Source organism: Protopterus annectens, chromosome 7.part0 (assembly GCF_019279795.1).
Source record: "Protopterus annectens isolate FY-2018-M chromosome 7.part0, PAN1.0, whole genome shotgun sequence".
Lineage (NCBI taxonomy): Eukaryota > Metazoa > Chordata > Ceratodontiformes > Protopteridae > Protopterus > Protopterus annectens.
This window is the reverse complement of record NC_056739.1, coordinates 143,533,015-143,560,727: the sequence shown is the minus strand read 5'-3', so window position 1 is coordinate 143,560,727 and position 27,713 is coordinate 143,533,015. Positions and strand designations below refer to the sequence as shown.

Here is a 27,713-nt window from a genome sequence, read left to right as displayed (position 1 = left end):
CTAACTGCAGTCCACAGTGGATTACTTACCACCTCCCTTCAAACTTGGGATCAGCTACAGTCTCAGGTGAAAAATAAACACTGGACTGTAAACCAGCCAGCAATGAGTCAATGTCATGTTTATTCCTTTTTTCTGTCTTGTCTCACAGATATGATATCACACTGTACCACGTCATTCACAGTTCACCCAGTTATGACATCATAATGCATCATTTGCTTCATACTGAGGAATGCCACATTGCATTTCATACTCATTCAGTTTGCCATCACTTGCCAGCAGCTGCTTCCTCTCTGTGAGCTACCTCATGCGTGTTTGTTGTGTGATGCATGCAGGAAATGTACAGAAAATGGGAAGGTTCTTCCCTATTTTGGCATTTCTCTGCCACCTCCTGCTATGTATGACGAGCACGTTCATGCACTGATGCAGACAGGTAGATACTCTTGTCATTGTTAAGTCTACCTGGTTCTGCTATACCTTATGAAGTACCCAGTGATTCCAACAGACACTAGAGTTTTTTCTGGATTATGTCTTGACTACCCCCTGGCTGTTTCACTTGCTTAACCTCTGTTGGATGGCAGGCAAGTTGCTGTCATAGTGGCACCTTCCAAAATGACAATCAGACAGTTCTAGCCTCTTTTACCTCTACAACCACTCCAACTGATGTAGACCTGTTTCCAAAGGGATGCAAACCTGTTTCCAAAGCAGTTAGCTCATTCGTGTCAAGGTAAAGCACTCATGGGCTCATGCATGTAGATTTCCTAGCATCTTATACTTAGTGGAATGTAATACATGCATACTGTTTTAATCAGCACCATTTGTGGATGTCATGTTTTTTAGAAGCTGTAGCATTTTGACAATTTTAAAACTCATATGTGATTTGTCCTTTGAAAAAAAAAAACTTACATAAAGGTTTAGCCGCAATAAGTGAGTAACCTGGCTGCTCAAAGGACCTTTTTCAGTCATGACCCAGGCAAAAAACAGACTAACCAAAACAACAGTTAAAAATTAATACCACCCAAAAGAAATTATACATATTACAACAAGGGTACAGTGATTAGCTTGGTGAACAGCAAGCAAGCAAGAAATTTTAAACATTTTAAAAATTACAGTGTTACTAGTGTACACCATCTGTACACAGTGGTCTCAAAAAATGTAAAAATTATCATAAATAGCACTTCTACAGGGTCAAGTAAGTATAAGGAATTACAGGTTCATATGCAAGTACCACGCTAGCTGCCCTTGTGGACCATTTTAAGCCTAGGCAACTGACCTTTTTCTGCTTGAAATAACCAGTCTGATTTGGTTACAGACTGGCCTTACCCATCCTGTGGTTGATAGTTATATATTACCTCTAAAGAGAATAAACCTGGGATCATACCTTAGATAATTTGAGGGGACCCATTCATGGAATAAAGCATTTAGGAGCTGCCTGTGTCCATTAGTAGAATGGGGCACAGTCCTGGGGTCAATTTTCTGTTTCCCATCCATAGATCCAAGTTATGACTGAATATGGACAGGGATGAACTTTGTTCTAAGAGGATGGGAAGTCTGTTCCAGACCAGCGGTATTCTCTGTGAGCTATACTTGCCTCTTTTAACTGTTCTGTAGATGTTGCACAAGAGGTTACATCTCTTGGATTCAGCAAAGCTTTCATCTCAACTTGCTTGGTCACAAGAACTCAAATGACAACTTAAGTACACACATTCCTGTGATGCACATACTCAGGCTCCTATTTCCAGTAAATCTGACATAACTAAAAGGTATTCCTTCCAGAAGGTAATTCCCCAGCACCCTTCATATGGGAAGGCCTGCTTCCCCATACCCTCTTACTTTATCAGTCGCACTCTGTACCTTGAAGAAAGCATGATCTCTGGCTGACAATTTAACACCTGTGTGAATTGATGTAAATAATTCTAAGGAAGTGTATCTGGGTAAAACTATTATACTGATGCATACAAAGTACAAATACAGCGAGTCAAAAGAGCAGTTACCGACCCAAGACATTCAGAATCTGACATCATGTTACCTGTAAATATCAGAAGTCACTACATCCACCTGCTTTGTCAGGGATGGATCCATATTGTCTTGCAAATAAGAAAGCTCTCTGTGTTATATGCATACCTTTGTATTCCACAAAGACGAAACTGTTGTAACAAATCATTGTACTAACAAATTATGTCCACACTTGTATATGTGCATGTTGTAAATTACAAATGCATAACTCTGTTGCATTGTTTTATATTGTACTGCTTTAACTAAATGGCCTGGGTCAAGGCTGAAAATAAGTAAATAAAATTGGTGATTGCATTGTAAAACATACAGTCACAACACTTACCAGTCTGACAAAGGATATGATGACAGTTACCTGTCTGGCTCAAAGATTAGAGATGCCACTACGGCCCTTCGGTTCTGCACCACCCTAGCTACTGTTACAACCCTGTAATTGTTCATGTGGGGGTGAATGACCTTAGGTATTCCATCCTGGGGAGATGCAGAGAGACGTTGCTCAGCTCTCCGGTCATATCTGCAAAAAGGGTTAGTTTCTGGCATTGAGCAGAATTCTACAATCACCTAGAATGATGACTACATTTAAGGATAAAACAATTGGCCTTTATAGTTGTCTAGTAAATTGGTGTCATTCTAATATGATCCAGTGTGTGGCACTGTATGGAATGAAATGGTCAAGAGACCACATGGCCTGCACCTTTGATTCCTTGGTAATCACATCCTGGCTAAAACTTTTGCAATCCCCATAGTACCCTCCTTAGGTGAATTTCACTTGAATGACATCCCAAAATAGTAAACACCAACCTGGAGAATTTCACTGTAGCACTGCTGAATGCCAGAAGCCTAATTAACAAAATGTTTGAACTTGAGCCTTCCTTAACCATGAAGACATCATATGTAATTATAGAAACCTGGTTCCACTGTAGTGATAACACTCTGCATTCCACAAAACAGTGCCCGTCATGAATTCAGAATCAGCAGCAACTGTGGAGAGTATCGAATTTTATTCGTAATCCCCGACTTTCACCAAAATTTATATGATAGATATCTGAAACTGGCTGAAGTCCTAGTTACACTGAATAAAATTAATTGTCATACCACAGCCAATTACAGATCACCATCTATGACCCCTTTGATCACCATCTATGACCCCTTTGATCACCATCTATGACCCCTTTAGAGCATGCAAATCTCCTTAACCTAGTTAAAAAAGTTTACAATTGAACCATGCACCTTTCTTATGAGTCACTTCAACTATCTGCACATAAATTGGCAAACATTTACTACCAGCAACAAATATTCCCTGAATTTGTGGACTTTGTAACTGCCAGTACATTTGATCAAATTGCCCTCCACCAGAGAGAGGTGTTAATCTTCTTGACCTTATCCTCAAAACCTTACCCCTAATTGCAACACTCCACTTAGTACCCCCTCCATACTCAAATCTGAACATCCTGCTTTGATCTTCTCTATACAAATCTGCTTTGTGGTCCCTAATAAGTCCTACATATTCAGGCATTACTCCAAAACCCAATTATTTAGTATTTATTGATGTCATTGTTAATCACAAATGGTATCACTCCGCAGCAAATTTTGTAAATAAGGCAGTTGCCAAATGCTCTAAATTTTACTCCCTCTTTGACAGATGCATTGATGCATCCATACCAATCTAGTGTAAGCGAAATGGTAAGGTTAAAATTAAACTCAAATCTTGGAGCCACCATGTCGACAAACTTTTAAAAGAAAAAGCTCCTTGCTATCATTAAAGATGTTCCCTTCATCATTATAAAAGGGATTTAAAACTTGTAAATAAGTCTCCCAACCTTACCATTTACAAATATAAGGCCAACTATGAACATAGGATTGCAAATTATTAAAAAACAACCATAAGGCCCTCTGCAGCTATAGTACAAAGCTTAAAAGTAACCTACAGTTGTCTCCTGATCTTATCTCCAGTGGTGTCTCCTTCTCTGAGCCCAAGGACATTACTAATATTCTTGTGAAGAAATTCTCCTCCAACTTCAGTACATCCATCTGACCCTCTGCCTCCTCCATTACTCCTCACCCCCCCACCTGAGATCAAACTGGGTCAAGTAATTTCAGCACTTAAAAAATTAAATTAAATTAAATGCACCTGTTCCGTAGGTCCTGCCAGTATTCCTGAATGCCTGCTGAGAAGCATAAAATGCCACCTAAGAAAACCCTCCATTAACTCTTCAACCAGTCTCTCTCCACTGATTATGTCCCCACAATGTGGAGAATGGCAGTTGTGCTGCGTCTACATAAAGTGTCCCTGTATTGACTCTGGGAATGAAAGGCTAATTAGTCTCGCTCATATAGTTTGCAAGGCTGTGGAATGTACTATAGCTGAAGCAGTAAACGATACAGCTGACCTTATGTCCCTAGACCCATATCAGTATGGTGCAAGGCTATGGAATGAAGCAGTAAACGATACAGCTGACCTTATGTCCCTAGACACATATCAGTATGGTACAAGGCTATGGAATGTACTATAGCTGAAGCAGTAAACAATACAGCTGACCTTATGTCCATAGATACATATCAGTATGGCTTTGTTAAAGGCAGATGATGCCTGCTCATTCTGGATGAGTTCTTGAAAGGTTCATAGGTTGGTACTAGGCTATCGGCCCTAGAGCCTATACAAGCCTAGCCATAACAATTCCCTGGCTGTTTCTTCCCACAATATTTACTTCCCTGGGCATGATCCCTAGGGTGAATTTCCTATCTCCCAGCCAATGGTCAAGGTTCCTTTTGAAGAGGGCCAAAGAGGCACTCAGCTTGACATGTATGGGTAGTCTATTCCAAAGTATGGGTAGTTTCTGAGTCAGGAACCTATCCCTCCAGCATGTTTTGTTCATTGTGATGACAAGGTTTAGATCCCTGGAGCGTGTGGCTCTGAGGGATTGGGATTTCTTTAAGTGGAGCATGTCCAACAGCTCAGGGTTTGACATGGCCATGTATGTTAAGCAGAGATCGCCTCGGAGTAGATGATATGCCACAGAGTATAGCTGGAGTTTTTTTAGATGGTCAGGATAGGGCATCTGCTTTAGGCCTGTGATTCTATTAGTGAGGTATTTCTGTGGCCTTTCCAGTTGTTGCAGATGTCTTGTGAGGTACATACCAAACAGGGCGTTGTACTCTATAATGGGTATAATGACGCATGAGTACAGTGGGACAATGACCTCCTTTTTTCTGGATGAAAAGCCCTTAGTGATGAGGTGTGCCACATAGAAGGATTTCCTGATGTTGTGGTGATGTGGTTATCGAAGGTGAGACCACTGTCCACCTGTGTCCCTAAGTCCCTTATCACACTTTCGGTGTTTGGTGTACTGCCACCTATGTGGTAATTCATGGGTACATGTTTTTACCCAAAGGGGATACCTATACACTTCTTGGTATTGAGCTTGAGCATGGCTCTGGCACCAAGCATCTGTTTCTGTAAGGCCCTTTTGTAGATTATCCACATCATTTGGGGATTCAATAATGGCTCCCAGTTTGCAGTCATCTGCAAACTTTGTTAGCCAGAGTCCCTTAGTGCTGGCCTGTACTTCAGAGAAGTAGATGCCAAACAAGAGCGGTCCCAGGACTGAACTCTGAGGTACTCCGCTTGTCACTTGACTTGACTTTACTTGAAAGGGTTACTGAAGCCATGGATAAGGGTCATACAGTCCACACTGCTTAGCTGGACCTTGTTGACAACTTTGACACCAACTGCCATGCTGTGATTACTGGCAAACTCTCCTGGCTTCATATTAAGCCACACACAGTTTGCTGGATTGATACAACTGGCTGTATGACAGAACTTAAACCATTAGGAGTAGGGGTATTAGCTCTAGACAGAAAAATGTCACCAGTGATGTCCCAAAGGGCTCTGTCATGAGTTCCCCCCTCTCTGGTATATATTTCTGTGACGTAAAAGCCAGTAAGAAGGGACTGTGGTTAACAGGGTTTGCTGATGACTGCAAACTGGGGACAGCCATCAATTCCCATTCTGATACTCAAATTTCCAGCAAAGGCGGGCCCAAACAAATGCTTGAGGGTAAGCCTATAATTAATACACCAACACCAAGAAATGCAGTGTAGTTTCCATTGGTAAATCTAGCATCACTGCTGCTTAGCATATAGATAACATTGCACTCAAATTTGACACAGTCATCGAGGACATGGGTACGTGTTGATAACAGACTGTCATTTGGCCACCACATTTCTGTGGTGGTTAAAAAATGCTGCTTCTTGTAAAACGTTTCCTTTGTGGACTTTATTCATCCCTTATTAGGCCCATCACAGAAACCATGCACCCTTTGGCATGTACCTCACTAAGCACCTAAACTAACTTGAGAGACCTCAACAATTCCTCACCAAAAAGATCTCAGGTCTTACTGCTCTTAGCTGCTATTATACAATAGAAGCCTTGCTCTTTGACTTAAAGTCATACAGATTCCTGAGGGCTGATCTCTACTTAGCCTTCTGTGTTATGAATGATGCAGCATCTTTGAACTACTTCATGTAAACAGAACTAGTGGCAAAGCAGAAAAGTGTTCTACAGACCTAAACCTGTCCCACCACATCAAAACCAGGTAGCATGACAGATAACTGATCCAATGTATCTCCCATGTCTGGAATAATCTGCCCTTCCCTATCAAGCAGAGTACTTTCCTATTATCCTTTAAAACTAGTTTGGATGACTGGATGGATGATCACAACTTTTCACCAGGGATATGTGGAGAACAACTTTTTAATGGGGGACAATGTTAAGTCTCCCACAGCATTGTGGCTGAGCTTCTCAATGGTCTCCTTTGGCTCTAAGTTTAGCAAGAACCTATGGGAGTTTGTAGTAATGTTCCTCTGACGAATGGGTCCTAGGAGAGGAGGTTTTCTCCCAGGCACAGACTCATATTATGGTCTTCATATGTGCTAGACCTTATTCATGTTTGGTGGAAACTCACCTTCTCTTCTAAGGCTTCTGTATTAAGATCTTCCTCCTCATCACTTGATTCTTCTTCAGCTTCCTCACCTGTGAAGATAAGCAAATGATACTGTTAAACACGGCCTTGGACATCCTGTTCCTGCAGCTTAATTATACACCATGAACATCAGTAAGATTTGAGAGTAACCTAACTGCATTGCAAGAGAACAAACACACATCAGTTATGGGGGATATATTCACATGTGTTACATTACCCAAATTCAAGTGAATGGCACTATGGATTTAAGGTATACCTTTCTAATGTCTCTTATTTTGCAAAGTATCCATGACTTTGCCTCATATTTTTGCTCTGCCCTTTGAAAAATGTTTGATATTCTGGTAAGTCATTCAGGACCACCGTCAGTCAGTAATACCAGATATTAGACTTTCATGCTTCTTACTGCCATTCCCTAAAACAAATTGGCTGGCTTGAATTCCCTAATCTCCTAAACTATCATCAACTTTCCTTTGCCCACAATCTCCTACTTCTCCTAAAGAAAACTCCAGCTCTGGCCAATCTACTAGAACTACAAGCTAAAACTAGACAACTTCGCTCTAGAGACAGAAACATTAATCAAGTTCACCAAGACCAGCAACACAGCAGGGGACTCCCTCTTCCCTGAATACATAGGTAAAATTTGGAATACCTTACCTACTGTTATTACCTCAGCAGGCTCAAAGATTACAAGACTCCTGAAAGAACACCTAAAGCACACATGGATATGCACATGTTCCCCACCTAGCTGACCCCCCCCCACACCCTCTCCCCTTACTCTTACCCTCTGACTTCAGCTTCATCACCAAAAGAATGCAACTTGTCTAGCTTCCTTCCAGTTCCACCTCTAATTCTAACCCCTTAATCAATACCCATATGTCCCTGCTAGGACACTCTGCTATCTATGCACTACACTTTTTTCTTTACCCCTCTACTCTTACTTTATACTTAAGCTACTTACTCCTCCTGCTTTTCTTACTTAACCTGTTATCCAATGTCCCATCTCTGTCTCTTCTCCTGCTGCTATACTGCCTACTGTGTCGACTCTTTGCTCTCTTTGCTGCTATACTCCCTACTATGTCTACTCTTTGCTCTTTTTGTTGCTATACTCCCTACTACGTCTACTCTTTGCTCTCTTTGTTGCTATACTCCCTACTATGTCTACTCTTTGCTCTCTTTGTTGCTATACTCCCTACTATGTCTACTCTTTGCTCTCTTTGTTGCTATACTCCCTACTATGTCTACTCTTTGCTCTCTTTGTTGCTATACTCCCTACTACGTCTACTCTTTGCTCTCTTTGTTGCTATACTCCCTACTATGTCTACTCTTTGCTCTCTTTGTTGCTATACTCCCTACTATGTCTACTCTTTGCTCTCTTTGTTGCTATACTCCCTACTATGTCTACTCTTTGCTCTCTTTGTTGCTATACTCCCTACTACGTCTACTCTTTGCTCTCTTTGTTGCTATACTCCCTACTATGTCTACTCTTTGCTCTCTTTGTTGCTATACTCCCTACTATGTCTACTCTTTGCTCTCTTTGTTGCTATACTCCCTACTATGTCTACTCTTTGCTCTCTTTGTTGCTATACTCCCTACTATGTCTACTCTTTGCTCTCTTTGTTGCTATACTCCCTCTATGTCTACTCTTTGCTCTCTTTGTTGCTATACTCCCTACTATGTCTACTCTTTGCTCTCTTTGTTGCTATACTCCCTACTATGTCTACTCTTTGCTCTCTTTGTTGCTATACTCCCTACTATGTCTACTCTTTGCTCTCTTTGTTGCTATACTCCCTACTATGTCTACTCTTTGCTCTCTTTGTTGCTATACTCCCTACTGTGGCTAACTTGCTCACAAGTCAACTGTATAAAGCAAAAAATGTAACCCCTACTAACAATGTTCACCATTATGTAATGCCTCAACCTAAAACTGTAATAGATGTGTTCAGTCTATGTAGATACGTTAAATCTTAAGCTTCAATGCTATGTTACTAGTCAATGTGAAGTTTGGCACTATTTATGTAAATTTGAATGCTTCTGTATGCATCTTATAGTTTGCTTAAAATTTAACTGTGGAGATTTTCTCTCCGGGCCTCCGCTGAAAATGGACATGCATCCAGTCAGACTTTCCCAGCCAACAAATGTAAAATAAAATGAATTATTGTTATGAAAATGTATGTTGATGCAAAACATGTTAACTTTTTTAAGTGAATTATAGTAATATTTCAAAAATGTCCCTGATTTGGGGCCTTTGTACCATCATTATTTTTGTCTTTGCTTAGAATTCTTGAGCAAAGGCATTGAGAGATATGCTTTCAGGGCAGTTAGCAAGAGGCCAAGCATGCAAAATGCTGCCTAAATCAATAGAGGCAGGCTGCACAAACACAGCGATCCTTTCATGCTTTGGCCCGATCAGAAACTTGACGTTACATAGTTCCATGTAGACTGCACTCAGGATAAAGTACAGTTTTGTACCTACCATAAATGTAGATGTTCGAAGATCCACATTGCTGCAGTCCTTACACTTGGGTAGTCCGCTGTCCTCGGTCGGCCCGAATATCAAAGTATAAGGCTGACGTCGGTCAAGGCGCATTAGACTGACATCAGGACGTCAGGGTACAAATGCGCATGACCGACGTCATATCCTCAGTCTTTTCTTGCCCCAGATGTCAGAAGACCCCCAAAAAGAAAGGTCAAAACCAAAATACAGCAACCAACCAACCCACCACCCTTGCACTAATAATATGTACAATATATACAATAAACACAATATTTACAACCCAACCCACACAACCGCCTCCAACTACAGAGGGGAAGGAGGGAGGGTAAATTGGACTGCAGCAATGTGGATCTTCGAACATCTACATTTATGGTAGGTACAAAACTGTACTATGTTCTTCATCTCACATTGCTGCAGTCCTTACACTTGGGTAGAATCCCAAAGCAGAGGTAAGGGAGGATGGCAAAACTATAAAGCAGCAGGAGCTGCCAAAATGCCCTGTAAAATTGCAGTGGCAAAACCAGCCCTAGATTTAGAGTAAAGTGGAAGGTGATAATGCTTAGAGAAAGTATGCACTGAACTCCAAGTAGCTGCCTCCAAAATATCTTTAGTTGCCACCCCTTAAAAAGCTGTCAAGTGGCAGTAGCCCTAGTGGAATGAGGCCTAATCCCAGCTGGAATCTCCTTACCATGATGGGAATAACAGAAAGCAATGCAAAACCCAATCCACTTAGAAATAGTTTGTTTGGACACAGGCTTGCCCTGAGAACTCAAAGCAAAAGAAACAAATAACTGCTGAGACTGCCTGAACCCTTTAGTTCTGTCCAAATAATATCGCAACTGCCTGTGTACATCTAAAGTGTGCAAAATCTTTTCCCCTTTATTTTGGGGATTTGCATAAAAAGTAGGCAAATGAATAGTTTGGTTTAAAGCCACACTAGAAACCACTTTAGGCATAAAGGAAGGATTAGTACGCAAAGATACCCTATCCTTATGGAAAATTAAGAAAGGCTCAACTGCCATAAGGGCCTGTAATTCAGAAACCCTTCTTGCAGAGGTAATGGCCAACAAAAAAGCAGTCTTCCATGATAAATATTTCAACTCGGCAGTAGCTGCAGGCTCAAAAGGTTGTAGAGTGAGTTTCTCCAACACAAAATTGAGATCCCAAGCAGGAGTAGGAGCTCTACGTGGGGGTCTTATATTCTTTGCCCCTCTAAGAAATTGCTTGAACAAAGGATGAGAAAGCAATGGTGGGTCACAGTCATAGTGAGCAGAAATTGCTGCAGCATGAACCTTAATAGAAGAGAAGGACAAACCTTTGTCCAGTAACTCAGTAAGATATTGAACAGCCACATTTAAATTAGGCTCAGAAACATCAAATTCCTTTGCTGCACTCCAAAATAAAAATCTCTTCCATTTATCTGCGTACACTTTCTTTGTACTAGGCCTTCTGGCTTCCAAAATAACATTCAAAACTTGCTGTGGAAGTTGAGACCCTCCAGGGTTCAAAACAGAATATGCCAGGCTGTTAGGTGAAGAGAGTGAAGTTTGATATTGAGTAAATGACTGTTCTCCTGAGACAGCAGGTGTGGAATCGAAGGCAAAGGCCATGGAGGCTCCCATACCAGACTTCTCAGTAAAGGGTACCAGTGCTGTCGAGGCCAATCTGGAGCTATTAAAATCATCCTTGGCTTGTCCTGTCTGACCTTTAGGAGTACCTTTGGGAGGAGAGGCAGAGGTGGAAAGGCATACACATGAAGATTGCTCCAATTGAAAGAAAGAGCATCCACTTTCCAGGCTGTGGGATGAAACCTTTTGTGCAAAACTTTGGCAGCTGGTAGTTTAGTGGAGAAGCGAACAGATCTATGTCTGGAGTTCCCCATGACACTGTCAATTTCTGAAATACATGAGGATCCAATTTCCACCGTGGGGATCCATAATTGTCTGCTCAACACATCTGCTAAGGAGTTCTGTGCTCCTGGCAGAAACCTTGCCTGAAGATTTAGCTGTAAACTGAGAGCAGTCTCCCACAAAATCATTGCTTGCCTGCATAGAGGATAAGAATGTGTTCCCCCTTGCTTGTTGATGTACCACATGACAGTTGTGTTTTCTGTTAGAATCAACACCTGCCCTGGAAGAAGTAAATCCTTGAAAGCTATTAATGCAAATTGGACTGCTAACATCTCCTTCAGGTTGATATGTAGATGTTGAAGTCTGGCAGGCCACGTGTCTTGTATCCACTTTCCATTTAGATGAGCTCCCCAAGCTTTGTCTGAGGCATCTGTCGTTAGAATCTGACTCGCCTCTGGCCGGGTCACAGAGAGTCCCTTGTTTAGGTGACATTCCTGAGCCCACCACAAAAATTTCTTTTGAAAGCAAGGTATTATCTGAATGACAGTGTCCATATCCTGGCAGTGCTGTGTCCATACATTTTTGAGATACCATTGTAGCTTCCTCATATGCAGTTTGGCATTGGGAAGCACCAGAATACAAGATGCCATGAACCCCAAGGCTTGAAGGACTGTCCTTGCAGTCAGCCTGGACTGATGAGACAATTGATGGAAGTAAAGGGAAAGATTCTTTTGTTTGTCCGGGGTCAAAAAGGCCATCTGGGATGCTGTATTCAGTCTTACACCCAGAAAGCACATGTCCTGAGAGGGTACTAGACTGGACTTTATTTCGTTCACAGAATACCCCAGGCATCTTAGCACTGCTATCACATATTGCAAATGATGAAGAAGTTCGTCCCTTCCTTGTGCCAGAATCAGGCAATCGTCCAAATAAGGATAAATCTGTATTCCTTTTAGCCTGAAGAAAGCTATCACTGGAGCCAGAACTTTCGTGAACACTCTGGGCGCAGTAGATAAGCCAAAGGGCAATGCAGAGAACTGATAATGAGAAGACCCAGCCCGAAAACGCAGATACTTCCTGCAACTTAGTCTGATAGGAACATGAAGGTAAGCCTCCTTGAGATCCAGAGTTACCATCCAGTGATCTTTGCCCAGCAGAGGTAAAAGCTGTTGTAACGTCAACATTTTGAACTTGGGAATGTCCAGATAAGTGTTGAGGATAGATAAATCCAAAATTGGTCTCCACGTGTTCCCCTTCTTTGGTACTAGGAACAGGCGAGAATAAAATCCTAGGCCCACTTCTGGCAGAGGGACCGGCTGTATGGCCCCTATTTGAAGTAGCAGAGAAATTTGTTTGTGAGCCTCTATTCTTTGTTGAGGAGGAACGTCTGGCATGCCCTTGAAAGGAGGCAAGGTATGGAAATAAAACTTGTAACCTTGGTGTATGATATCCAAAACCCATCTGTCTTGGGTAATTAAACTCCAATTTTCCTTGAAAAGTGCCAACCTTCCTCCCAAAGGTGCTGCCAAACGAGAAGGCTCTGGCAGCTGAAAAGGTAGGTCATTGGGCCTGTTTACGAAAGGACTGACCCCTGCCCTCACCAAGACTGTGCAGGTGAACTCCCTGTTCTAGGCCTGAAAGAGCCCTGAGCTCTGCCCCTACCACGTCTAGATCTACCCCTAGACTGGGAATCATAAGAAGGATACGTCCACCCCTTGGTAGGCCAATTCCTACTAAACTTCGGAGGCTGAACCTGCAAAAAATCTTTAACAGTCTGCATAGACTTAGCCTTGTCTTCCATTTTCTTTAAGACTGCCTCCACAGGAGAACCAAACAACACATCAGACTGTAAAGGAGCATCTAAAATCCTTGTCTTAACATGGTCAGATAAATTCTGATCCCTCAGCCAGGCGTGCCTGCGAAGAACTGACCCAGTGGCAGCCACACTAGACGAGGCTTGTACAGCATCAAAACCACATTGCAAAGAATGCTTACCCACCTGTTCAGAAACATGTACCAAATCCTGTAATTCCTTACACACAATACCTTCCGCCAGAGCATCTACCTTAGACTTCAATTGAGAAAGTAGATAGTTTTGGTATTTCAACATGTGAAACTGGCAATTCAAAGCCCTCATAGCTAAGGTGGAAGAAGTATAGACTTTCTTTCCCCATCTATCCAAAGCCCTGGCCTCTTTATCTGGAGGAACCGGATTTTTTACAACAGAAGCCTTGACACCCTTAGGCCCTTGACTAACAGTTTCTGGGTCCACCCTAGGACTCTTAAAAGATATTTATGAGCTTCAGGCACCCTGTAATACCTATCCGGTTTAACAGGAGCAGGAGGCAAAGAATCAGGATTAAGAGAAGCCTCTGCAAACACATCTTCCACAACATCCAGAACAGGAGGTATAGCCAAAGGCCTATGCTGGGGTAAAACAAAATTCCCTAAGCCTCTTCCTGGAATCAGAGAAGTCCTGACCTTCCCACTTAAAATGTTCCCTCATGGAATGAAGAGTCTCTGAAAAGAAAAATCCTCTGGAGGAGAAGCGAAGGAGTAGAATCATCCACATCAGAATCAGAATAAGGAGAATACTCCTGCAAGTCTTCAGTCAAGACTCTGAAACATCCGAAGCCTGCTCAAAACTCCCCAACTCTGGTTCCACCCTAGGCCTCTTATCAGGAGGGGGCAAAGAACCTCTAATTAAAGTAATTAAATCTTCTGCCATTTTAAGCATGTGCTTCTTGGGCACAGAACCTGATGAACTAGGAGTGACACCAACAGAAGCTAAACCTGGCCTGCCTCTGGGAGAAGCCTTGGAAACAGAAGGAGAGGGCCTAACCACCCTAGGAAGGGAGGGGAGTACAGTAACCTGAGAAGCCCCTTCAGCCTGACCTGCCTCCTGAGAGGCCACATCCTGCCATAACAAAGTCTCCCCCTGGGACTCCAGAGAAACCTCCGGTGGAACCCCCGGTTCCACCGACACCTCCAAAGAACCGGCGTCCGGTACAGACGACTCTTCTTGCCTGGGCTTAGCTGCTTTGTCTTTGCGCTTCTTCGAAGAAGCGGGCGTCGGAGCATCCGACGGCATATTATAATTGCACCGCTTCCCGAAGACTAACCTGGCACAATCTAACCTTCGCTTAATAGTGCGCTTATTGAACCTAGCACAAAAGCGACACCCAACAACGTTGTGCTCAGGCCCCAAACAAGGAATACACAAAGTATGATAATCTCTATGCGGTATCTGTTTCCTACAAGAAATACAGTTATTCACTTTTTCTGACATCCGGTAAACCACTGAGGCAAGTAAAAACTAAAATATTCCCAACGGGTACTTAGCCAACTTTGACTCGGTCTGAAACTCCGAATTCGAAAAATTTCAGAACGCCGAACGGCACTTGCAACGCTGCTTCTGCATCGGACCATGCGGCAAAAAAGACTGAGGATATGACGTCGGTCATGCGCATTTGTACCCTGACGTCCTGATGTCAGTCTAATGCGCCTTGACCAACGTCAGCCTTATACTTTGATATTCGGGCCGACCGAGGACAGCGGACTACCCAAGTGTAAGGACTGCAGCAATGTGAGATGAAGAACATCAGCTTTTGCAGGTTATAACTTAGTCCTGATGGTTGCTTAGGCTTTAACAGTAACTTGTGAAATGACTGACTACTTTAAAAGGAGACATGAACTGTGTGATCATGGTGAGTAGCATGACAGGTGCCAATTATGACACAACTGCCAACTAAACAGTTGATCGGAAGTTGTTAATCTTCTTCCTATTCATCACTGATGGGTTTGGTTCTGAGCCCTCGGGACCAAGTCGGCCTTATACCAAGCTTGCGTGCACCAAAAACTCTCAAGCTAAGTTGCTACCCACAATGCCCTTTGCTCAGTTACCTCATATCTCGTTTGCCGCACAGCCATGTAGCAGCATTTCACCGAGCTCTCCAGCTAAGTGTTTTTTTTCATAAATATTTAATAGTTTGAAAACGTTTTTTCTTCCTTATAACTTGTTCTTGTTGTTCTATATTGCTACTGCTCTACCCACAGGTATTTCTCTCTTACCATTGTTGGTAATTTCTTGGTATCTCTAACTTTTTACCATTACGGTATCTTGTTACCATTGTTGGCATTTGCTTTTTCTCTCCTCTATTCCTCACTCTGTCCCTTGTGTGCGAGAGTGTGTTGTTGGGAATGTCTGAAAAGAAGGGAACTACGGGATTTACACACTGCTCTTCTTGCAGTAGTAAATTGCTGAATAGTGACCTCCATGAGGAATGTGTTTACTGTTTTGGGGTCCGCATTTGTCGGCGAAACCCCCATGTGATATTTGTGCTAGTTTTAGTCAGCGGACGCTGAATGAACGTCGTAACAAACTTATTTTAAAGGGCCTGCTGGCTTCGCCTTTCTCGGAGGCCATTTCTGCGACGGAGGTCTCACCCCCTCCTGCTTTGGATAAGAAACGTCCTCGATCAGACCCCTCTTCACCGGCTGGTGACAGAGGTAAAGGTCAGAAGCACAAGGCCCATAAGTCATCGTCTGAACATCGTTCTGCCTCCTCAGTGCCGACTACCACATCAGCTCCAAGCTCGGCTCCAGTGAAGTTTACCGAGGTAGTCTCGTCGGCACCCACCCCTGCAGCGACAATTACAAAACTGCCTACATCTTCGATACCGACCAGTATTATGTCTTCGATACCGACCAGTATTTCCACGTCTTTATTGGCACCAACTTCACCTGTTTCGATCCTGTTATTGGTTCTGATAACGTCCTCGGAACCGTTCCTATCGTCCACTCCTATAGTGACTTCTGCTCGGAGCCCGTTCACAGCTCTGACCATACCATTATTACCTGTTGCAAAATTGGAATCGGTGCCGTTCTGCAACACACCACGGACCCGATACTCATCCAATGTGGACCCGTTTGCCGGACAAGCCTGCAGCCCCTTTCTGGTCCGGCCTGACTTTCCTTCAGATGCATTGGTGAGATCCACCAGGAGCCTTTCTGAATTGGATGTGGTGTGACTTTTTATCAGCTGCTGACTGCTAGGGAAATCTCAAATCTGCCTAGACCCTATACCACTCCTGGCTTTGGGTCTATTTCTCCATCAACCCCTACTTACTCTCCTCCCTTGGACCCCTTGGTTCCAAGGCTCATCTATCCAACATTTACTAGAGGAATTCCTTCCTCGGCACCAACAACAACTCTGTCTGAGGCTGTGAGATTCCTTTGGGTGCAGGTTCCATCAGAACCCACCCTTCCTCAATCTCATGTTTGGGGGATGCATGTTAGTCTATGCAGCTATCAGGAGTTGAAATTATAGTCTTCTCAGGCAAACTCAAGCTCTCCTGACATTCATCTTCTGTTTTATCCTTTGTATTAAGGTTTCACTGTTCAGGAAATTCCTTTTCCATTTGCTTCATCCTTATCAATGCCAGTGTCACTGGCATTACTTTTATTTTTTCAGTTGCTTCATTGGGGTTGTTAAATGCCGATGATTCCTTATTGAAATGTTGGGACTTGGAATACCAGGTCCCGATATCCTGGTAAAAAACAGACTGAAAATTCAGAAGAAGAGCGAATATCAAACATTGTGTGTAGGTACTTAGGTAGTTGGATCCGCGGTGGTGGTGCTGCGGTAGCGTTGTCGCCTTACAGGAAGACGCTGTCCAGTTCGATTCTCAGCTAGAGCATCTTCTGCATGGAGACATGCGTGAATGGGCGTACCTTCGTTGAAGGTTGTGCGTCAGGGCTGGCAACTCGGCATGTGAAAATCAACTGCCAATCATTAGCGGACCGGAGTTCCGCTGTGGCGACCCCTAACCGGGAAAAGCCAAAAGACACAACAACAACAACTAGGCTTGTAGTCCAGGGAGCCATTGAGGAACCTAGCCCAAATTCCCAGTTGCCCTAGCACTGCCTGGTTAAGTGACTTGCTTAAGGTTACACAGTAGGCAACTAAGGGCTGAAAGAATCAAACCCTGTAGCACAGGAAATCCAGCTCACAGCCTTAAAACCCTCTCCGTACCAACTGCAGGTATTCTCCTTTAAACTTCTTTTTTGCAGTGGGGTCAGACCCCCCCCCCACTCCCTCCAGATGTATATGTAACATCTCCAAGATTGCCATACCTTAGGGAAAAGGGAATATTCCAAGAAATAGCCATATTGGACCTAGAACATATAAATCCAGATTTTCGTGATGTCAGTCTCCACATTACAGAACTTACTTATCTGAGTCCCAATATTTCAAATGGTTACAAATGCAAATACCTTCCCATTAAAGAATGCTTTTAAAGTGGTGGGAAATGACCACCTAAACTTCAGTCCTTTAAACTTATCCTCCATCATGGCATCAACCAACCTAGAATGGCTTCTTAAAAATCACTTCTGAATACTTCTGTTTCATAAATACCATTCTGTCCACTATAGCCAATTTTCTACCTGGTTGCCCCAGCTTCCACACACTTACTTTCTCGAAGTCAAAAATTCAACTGGTATTGACCTATAGGCTTCTAGCACCTGAACTCCTGTTTCAGACATTGGAAAATGCACTCAAGGAATGTCTTTAGTAAAAGCAGTCCAGTCCACCATTTCGGACTTTGATATAATTTACAAATCATTCTTCTTCTCCCCCAAAACACTAAACTATCTCAAACCACTTTTCTGGGTTTATCTTCCAGTCTAGTAAGACAACTTAATGTGGCTGAATCTTTTAACTGACCCTGAATGTCTATCATTTGCTGATTAATGGGCTCCATTACTTCCCGCTGATCATCTAGGTATTTTGTATCTCCAATACTGGTTGCCTCCAGCCTTTTCATGTATCAGACATTCCCATCAGATTCTGTGGCTCAGTTTATATCATACCTCTGGGCTTGTTGGTTAACTTGCTTATTTAGTCTTAATGACTTTTTAGGCTCTCTGAATAGCAAATGAAGAACATCATGGCACCTCTATTCCAACTTTGCTTCCAGAACACAATTCATATCTCCCATTGCTAACTGACTGCATACATTCCAATGCAGGAATAAATTGTTTTGAAACTATCAAGCACGGCATTTGAAAAGATGACAGGCTAAACAGCTTGGACATTAAATGCAGCTCTTTGAATGTGGCCCCTTATGTACACCATTCAACACATTAAGTAGACATTGTCATGTCTTTTACACCTAGAATGGACACAGACATGTTGGGAATTTCATGAGCACATATCAGTCACAGTTGCGTTGCCACAGCGTCAAAACTACAGATTTAATCACTTACTTTGATAACACCCTAATCATCCTTTGATTTTTTTCTGTCTTTTCTACTTCCAGGGCAGTGGTGTGGATCCACATGAGAACAAAGTTTGTACTGGTTAAGACAGGTAATTCATTGCCTGCAACTACAGTCAGCCTCTAAACATCATGATTGACACCCCAAAACACTGAATCTATAACTTATATCACCGAGTTAAAAGTAAAGACAGCCAAGCATATTTTCTTACAACTGTTTTACAATCAACACATAATACAAGTGCAATGCATTTCTTTTAATTCAATAAAAATCAACAGGCTACACTGTACTTAAAAGCATTCTGCTCTCTTTAAATGTAACAATAGAAGGATGGATTAGTTTGGTCTCACAATCATAAGTTTAAAGATACTGTGGTGCTGCATATTTTAACTCACTTCCAGAAAAGTATATTTTAAATGAGTAAAATTCAAAGTTTCACCGAGTAGAAACTGATAAGTGGTAGGAAGTAGTTCATCTTATAATTGTAAGATTTGTTAACGTAGGTTGGTACTAGGCTATCAGCTCTAGGGCCTATACAAGCCTAGCCATAACAATTCCCTGGCTATTTCTTCCCACACTATTTACTTCTCTGGTCCCCTGTCTAGCAGGGTGACTGACGTGATCCCCAGGGTGAATTTCCTTTCTCCCATCTAATCGTCAAGGTTCCTTTTGAAGAGGGCCAAAGAGACGCTCTGCTTGACATGTATGGGCAGTCTATTCCAGAGTCTGGGGAGTCTCTGGGTCAGGACTTGACAATTAAAAATTGCTGGCACAAAAAGAAAAACAAACTGAAATGTACAAACTGTCCGACTGTATGGTTAAGCACGTTTCTGGGACTGCATGAGAAAGCTGAACCTGAGCAGAATGGTAAAATGAATATTTAGCATGTATCTGAAGGGATGCTACATACAGTTCTGTGGAAGTTCAAAATGTGAGAAATTGGGCAATTACATGAAAAAATCAGATGACATGGATGGACATTGTGATAAAATCTTTGCAATCACATTTATTTCCATCTTGACGCTACAGCAAAAGTGATGGAAAGTGAGGGATCGGTTATCAGAAATGCAAATGAAATTGTTAGCTGCTGGCAATAAACTAGTTGATTTTGAAGCTAATATATGGGACAGAAATTAGCAAATGACTGGGAGATCTGAAGGAGAAGAGGGTTTTTATTGTTCAGATCTATGCAAGAGGAGATGGCAACATAAAGAAAAAAAGAGAGTTTGGGACTGAACTTGTTCAAGATAGAGGGAGTATAATAAGTGCTATTGTTAATCATTATTTGCGTGTAGACAGGTTTTTGGAAAGGGGAGAATCTAAGAGTGGATTCAGTTGCTTTGAGCTTCTGATCTTCAGTGACTACACTTCCCTGATGGTCCCAGTACTTAGAAAATAACAGTGCGGATTCATATTTAATGGCATTGATCAGTTTATAAATGTTACTTTTTTTTACTAGATAAGCTCTCAATAATATCCACTAGCCCAGTCAGATCCCTTTCAGTGATGGGAGATTTTATGGTTAGCATGGATTTGGCGTAGGATAATGGTATATTTGTTTCCAACATTTAAAGCTCTTTGTAGTTCCTGCTGGGTTTTTCCCTGTGTTTATAAATGTCCCACACTGTACAGCCCTTAATTAGAGGATATGAGACAAAAGGCAGGTTTAACTGCAATTCTTGCAGTGTAATTTATTTAGGTAAATGTCAAGCCTGCTCAAGTTTTTATACTGGCAAGATGGATAGAAAGTTTAAAGAATGGTTATACGGACATATTTACAGTATAAAGAAAGGGAAGACCGTGAATGTCTTAGCCAACCATGTTATCTTACACCTAAGGTCACTCCTTTGTGTTTCGAGTGACTGACCAAGTAGTTAAGGATGTGAGGGGAGGCCCCTTTTCTTTGAAATTGGAGTTGCTAGAATTAACCTGGCAACTTAGATGCCAGGCTTATGTGTTACCTGGGCTTTATGACATGTGTTCCTTAGTTAGTGTGTTGAAACTTAAAAGTTTGTTGAGATGAAGAAGCGTTTCCAAACACACTTGTGATTGTTACATTTCAGGAGTTCATAGATTTCAATACTGTTCAGGGATTTGTGAAAACTAATAATTTTTAACTATTGTTTATCTACTTCCCTCATTGTTTCTAATGTCATTTTTACGTATACTTATTTGTAAAATTGTAGTTTCATGTTCATAGTACTAGTTTTTTATAACAGTTGTTTATATCAGGAAGCAACAAAAAAGTTTTTGTTTATGGAAATGTTTTTGTTTTCCACCATGATCTGCTTTCTTTGATGAATCATGTGACCTACTTATCTAATGAATCACATGATCTACTTTCAGAGTAACATGTGACTATTTCTTACACCACATGATTGTTTAGGCAAAGTATTTAATGGTCCATTGTACTTTTGAATTTTCTCTGAAGAAGTTTGGTAACATACCTAATGAAAGTGCTTACTTTATTTGTCAAAGTGCCAATTGTTTTCTGTTTCTTTGCCTTTTTTGTTGATTTAAGTAGTTGGTTTACTTTTCGTGAGTTTAACATGTTTCATCTAGTTTGATTTCAAAAGCTAAACTGCGTTAGCCCTAGTTAATGTTTGGATGGGTAACTGTTTTGAAATGTCAGCATGTCACTGTTGTAAAAAAAAGTTTTTTTTAAATATACATACATTTTCTTTTATTATATAATGCTTTATCATCACAATTCATTTTAATATAATTCAAAAGAGTTTTTTTTATATTCACTTCAGTAGTTTTTATTATATAAACTCACAAGTGACTGAATATATATACATATTTTGTTAAAGTTTTTTTTTTTAATATGTATGTATCTTTAAGAAAGGGAGGTCAGCTGTCGTGATTATTTGAATCACTTTGAATCTTTGAATAGAGCACTTGGTGCTGTTTTTAACAGATTCTGATGAAACGTGATTTAACTTATATACAGATGAAAGTGATTAATCACAATAAAATATATTTCTTCTTGGATTATCCTGGTGGACCTCATCCTGTCAACATGGTTGTTCTATTTTTGGTTCCTGGTTAACATACTGAGCTGCGGAACATACATTTGCTGCTTTATTAATGATCTGGAACTCCTGATATCCAAATTACCAGTAACAAGACCCCTTATTACATCATGGCTAACTATAAGACCCCCTGTATGCCCTCCTCAACCCATAACTCCTACTTACCTAGTGTGGCATATCTATGCATTAAGCCAAACACTATTCTCATAGGAGACTTGAACTAACCTTCCATTAATTGGAACACATATACATCCTCTAACATATACACCCAGAGACTTCTGGACTTCACTGATGTAGTTACTTTGGACCAATTAGTTTTACACCCCAACTTGGGGCAATAAAACCCTGGAGTTGGTTCTCACCAATAAGAGACAGCTCTGCTCCTTACAACTGTAACTCCCTCCATGGTAAAACTGGACCACAAATTAGTCACATTCTCCTTAAGAATGAAGCCAGAAACATCCTCCAGTACCTCAGCATTCACAGATTATGTCAAGACTAGTATAGTAAAACTGATGACCTGACTAAATTAAACATCTCCTTCCAATGTGATGACCACAGTGTTTATGTGGAATCATTTATCACCAAATTCTATACATGTGAATAGATGTATCTGTCTGTCTCTGAAGTAAATAAAATGCTAAATTCAAAAATAACCTCTAAGGCTCAGCCCAAATATGAAGAGGATCTATAATTAAAAAACAGCACCTTATGTAAAAACAAATGTAACTATAATTAAAAAACAGCACTGTATGTAAAAATAAATGTAACTATAATTAAAAAACAGCACTGTATGTAAAAATAAATGTAACTATAATTAAAAATCAGCACTGTATGTAAAAACAAATGCAACTATAATTATAAAAAGCACTGTATGTAAAAACAAATGTAACTATAATTAAAAAAAGCACTGTACGTAAAAACAAATGTAACTATAATAAAAAAAAACAGCACTGTATGTAAAAACAAATGTACCTATAATTAAAAAACAACACTGTATGTAAAAATAAATGTAACTATAAATAAAAAAACAGCATTGTATGTAAAAACAAATGCAACTATAATTAAAAAACAGCACTGTATGTAAAAACAAATGTAACTATAATAAAAAAACAGCACTGTATGTAACACTTTATGTAAAAACAAATGTAACTATAATTAAAAAAAAGCAGTGTATGTAAAACAAATGCAACTATAATTAAAAAACAGCACCTTATGTAAAAACAAATGCAACTATAATTATAAAAAAGCACTGTATGTAAAAACAAATGTAACTATAATTAAAAACAGCACTATATGTAAAAACAAATGTAACTAATTAAAAAAAACAGCACTAAATGTAAAAACAAATGTAACTATAATTAAAAAAAAACAGCACTTTATGTAAAAGCAAATTTAACTATAATTAAAAAAATAGCACTGTATGTAAAAACAAATGTAACTATAATTAAAAAAAACAGCACCTTATGTAAAAACAAATGTAACTCTTAGATGCAAAAACAATACTTACTAAACTTAACAGAGAACTCCGGACCCTGATCGGTACAACTTCTTTGGAATTATCTTCCTCTCCTCATAAAGCAGTTTTTTTTCCTGCTCTACTCAAACAATCTGGACAAATGGATGGGAAACCACAAATTCATCCCTGGGTTTAGCACCCTTGTACCTCATGGGTAGAAGCAATGAATACATAGATATTCTTCTCATCTCTGGGTTATTTGTACTTAAAATGCAAGAGTAAAAAATTCATGAGGCTGTATGGCTAGGCTTCTAAAGATCCTCAAAGATCAATAGTCTAGTAAGGACCTGTGATCCTATATTTTTATCATAGTATCATTCTGTGTAATGAACATTATTCTGACGTACCCAAACTACCCTTCTCTGATTGCAGCATTTAAAGTTTGCAGTGCACTTTAGAACAACGGAGGAGCAACACATACTGTTAACAAATAGAACATACCTAACAACATACGTCTATTGGAGTAAGCTGTTACAGAAAGTGAGATGTAGCATTTTAAAGTAACTGTGGATGCCAACATTTAAATAAGATATAAAAGATGCAACTGTAGGATTAGAAAAAGATGAGCTGAACACTGTTAGCAACATAGCACTAATGTACTTTGACAAAGCCCTGCTCTGAGTTACCAGATGATGGAGATGGGGGCTGACCGAGGTTGTGACATTTTTGTGTTGCATTTGACAGCAATGGAGAAGTAAAATGCACTGTTTTAAATAATTCCAGAAAGTAACATTTACTACCATAGTGCTCTTCTAACTGAGTTGCTGCTTTCTGCTTTTCATTTTGACAGACAGAACAAATATCATTAGCAACATACTGGTATATTGTGGAAATGAGCACTGCTCTGAAGCACCATTTTATTTTATTTAACATTTGATGACAAGGAGAGTCTGACTAGGACAGAGCCCATTTTCAGCAGAGGTCCCGGAAGAAATGCTGCTGATGCATGTCTTTGGCTTATTGGAGGAAACCGGAATACCTGGAAGAAATCCACATGATCACAGGGAGGACATGCAGACTCCACACAGAAGGCACCCCAGCTGAGAATCGAACCAGAGAACCTCTTGCTGTGAGGCAACAATGTTAACTGCTGCACCACTGCGCCACCCACCACAGACAGACTTACAGACTGCAGTTGTAACAAAGGGGTGAGGGACCCTGAAAGGAGATTTGACATTTTACAGTTCACAAAACCAGAAATGAGTTCTCACAAAGTCCTGTATATTAGAAAGGATGAAAGGGATAACTGTTTTTTTTTTCTTTTTTTTTTTTTTGTAATTGTTATGTGTGGATTAATAAAATCCTTGGGTTTGTGCTTGTGCTCTCCTAAGTTATTTGAGCTGGTCCAGAATCATGCAGTTTTGGTTTGGTTCCTAGTGTGGGCCTGCTCTTTTGACGTTGTTGTTTCTGTGAGTACATTTTACAGTACACTTTATAGCAATGGTAAAATAACACAAGGATGAGTCCTGTCTTCACAGTTGACTAGCCTATAGTCTCGCAACTTTCTCTTTCTCCTGTTTTGTCACAAACCAGAAATGCTGAAAGAAGGTAGCAGAAGTGTATGTGTGTAGGAGAAAGTCATGTTGAAAACAATGAGACAAAGGCCAGCTGGCTTCCTGGAGAATGAGATCTTGCAGAATAAATACCAAGGTGGACTTCTGGAAAACTGGTTGTGCCGTCCAACACAGTTCAACATTATGATTGGATTATGCTGGAATATGACAAAAAACAGGTTGATGTTGCATATCACAAGGTCAGCAAAGCCCCTGACTCAGTCACTCTCAGGAGAATTACAGACAAACTGAAGAGCCTGCAGTAGGACTGAAGTTGGTAAAGAGTGTTGAAGGATGGCTGGACACAGAGTAGTGGATAATGGAACTCAAAGGAAAGACACAAGGTCAGTGGGGTTCCATTACGTTTGGAGGCCAGTACTATTTGGCATCTGTGTGCCAGACATCATGTGATACTAAGAAGGATCTTTGGAGGACAGGGGGACCTAGACTTCAAAAGGACCTGAAGATGCCGGCAGAGTGTGATATCTAATGTTGTTGCATATACATAACCAAACTGGAAGCCACGCTCTCTTAAACCAAGACTGGGCTAGCCAGTCAAGAGGAGAAGATAAACACACATTCCACACCTCATAAAACACATAGCTCACTGGATCACTCACCTCCTCACCTCTCACATAGTAAGATAAAACACACACCCACTTTCGCTGAGGTTCTTAATAAAAATCTCCCCAAACAGCAAAGACCTCCGAGGCAAAAACACAAGCAACCATGTCACCCAAACACAACCCCCATGATACACAGCCCACATAAACAGTGTGCCACTCAAACTAAGCCCCTACATTAAAACAGTCTACCCAATGCACTAGTCATTGGTGACTCTATAGTAAGGCACACTGACGTTCCACTCACTAGGTTAAATAAGGAGAAGGTTAAGGTCAGCTGCCTGTCGGGTGCCAGGATCCGCCACGTAACACATGGACTTGGATCTCTCCACAGCAAGTACAAGTATGACTTGGTCATTGTCCATGTTGGTGTGAATGACCCAAGATGTACTTCCCTGGACTACATGAAAAGAGAAATGGAGGAGCTCTCGGATCTTGTAGCCCAGGCACGTATGACCCTAGCCCTGAGTAGCATACTACCATGATACCACAGTACAAGCAGAAAATGACTGACTAACAATTGGCTAAGTTTCTGGTGTCATTCAAAGGGGATCCAGTATCTGTTTGCCTGGGATGACATGAGCGACAGACCTCAATGTTTTGCCAGAGATGGCCTGCATCTGTCACTCCCTGGGATTCCAGATATTGGCTAAGGCTCTTGGCACCCCTCCAGTGCCATTTTAGGCAATGCCCTGAAGACACAATTGCCACTATAACAACTACAAACAAATGCAACCTAAGGGTAATGCTACTCAATGCTAGAAGCCTAAATCTCAAAATGCACTCGCTCGAGTCTTTCCTAAAGCTGGAGAACATCAACCTCTGTGCAGTAACAGACACCGGGTTCCAGGCTCCAGAGAGCACCTCAGCGCTACCAGGCTACACAGCATACCACACCTTTCGACCCACAAACCTGGACCGAAGCCCCAAAGGAGGTGTGGACCGAAGTCCCAAAGGAGGTGGCGTATCCATCTTCATAAAGGACACATGCACACCTCCAGACTGGTTGCCCCAACATAATGCATCTGAGATACTACAGGTACAGCTAACACTGGATAAAATGGCAATCCAGGTTGTAGCCTGCTATAGAGCCCCTACAATGTCCCAAGACTCCCATTCTGCATTCCTGAACACTCTGGAAAAGATTAAGGTTTAACCCAATACCCTTATACTGGGAGACTAACTACCCCTCCATTAGCTGGGAAAACTACTCCTGCTCCAACTCATTTGCCCAACGATTTCTGGAATTCACTAACTCCAATGCCCTGGACCAACTCATTCTCACCCCCATCAAAGGCAAAAACATTCTCGATCTGGTCATCACAAACATGGGACACCACTGCTCTACACCAGTGATCAACTCCTCCCTGGTCAGATCTGACCATAAGTTAATCACAGTCAATATACAAATCCCACCCGCACCCCCCATGAAGGAAACCACAGTGAAAAACTTTCCCAAAGCCAATTTTGTGTTTCTGAAGACAGAAGTGTCACACTTCACATAACCCACACAAACAGGGAAAGGATGTACGGCCGCGGAATCATACACCATGGCACTGTATGAGCATTTACACAAGTGCATGGATCAGGCCATACTAACAGAACCAAGGTCATGTCCTCCAAAAAAAGGAAGCCCATCTGGTGGTCCCCTACCATTAACAAACTCTACAACAGAAGAAAAAAACTATTGCAGAAAAGGCCAAAGACTGGAAAATTCCCTTGTAATTCTCATCAAAAAACTGAGATCCTTCATCAAAGCCGCCAAAGCTAGTTATGAAAACAAAATTGCAACAGATGCTAAAGATAACCACAAGGCATTCCTTAGCTACATCAAGAACATGCATAACAATACACAGGGGTGCTCTGAGCTACTGCACAATGGCACCACCTACACTGAACCAACAGATATTGCCAACATCTTGGCAGACAGGTTTAGTGCTAACTTTACCCCCCACCCCCAAAAGGGCCCATCCCAATACCAAAGGAATGCCAAATCCCTAATATCACAGCTGCTCATGTAGAAGCCACACTATCCAAAGCCAAAAATACAGCTTCCATGGGACCTGATAATATACCTGGCTGCGTGCTACATGAACTACAAAGGGAACTGGCACTCCACCTGAGTGCCCTGTTCAACCACAGCCTCACTTCAGGCTTTGTCCCCACCAAATGGTGCACTGCTACAGTCCTTCCTCTCCAAAAAGGGGGAGAGATAACTGACTCAGGGAACTACCGCCCCATCAGCCTGACGAGCCTGATCTGTAAGGCCATGGAGCGCATCATTATTTTCCTCATAAATAAGGATATTAGGAACCTTCAAACCCTGGATTCCTCACAGTTTGGGTTCGTGAAGGACAGATCAGGTC

General features: G+C 41.3%; 1 protein-coding gene across 3 annotated transcripts in view; it reads right to left on the bottom strand.

The window, feature by feature from the left end:
- LOC122806293 (F-actin-monooxygenase mical1-like) overlaps positions 1-27,713 on the bottom strand; it is a 1,110,237-nt gene that overhangs the window by 72,416 nt on the left and 1,010,108 nt on the right. For all 3 annotated transcript variants that reach the window (XM_044076589.1, XM_044076591.1, XM_044076590.1), the window contains exon 24: positions 6,975-7,042. In XM_044076589.1, coding sequence (XP_043932524.1) covers positions 6,975-7,042 — 68 coding nt within the window. The remainder of the gene's footprint in view (positions 1-6,974; positions 7,043-27,713) is intronic.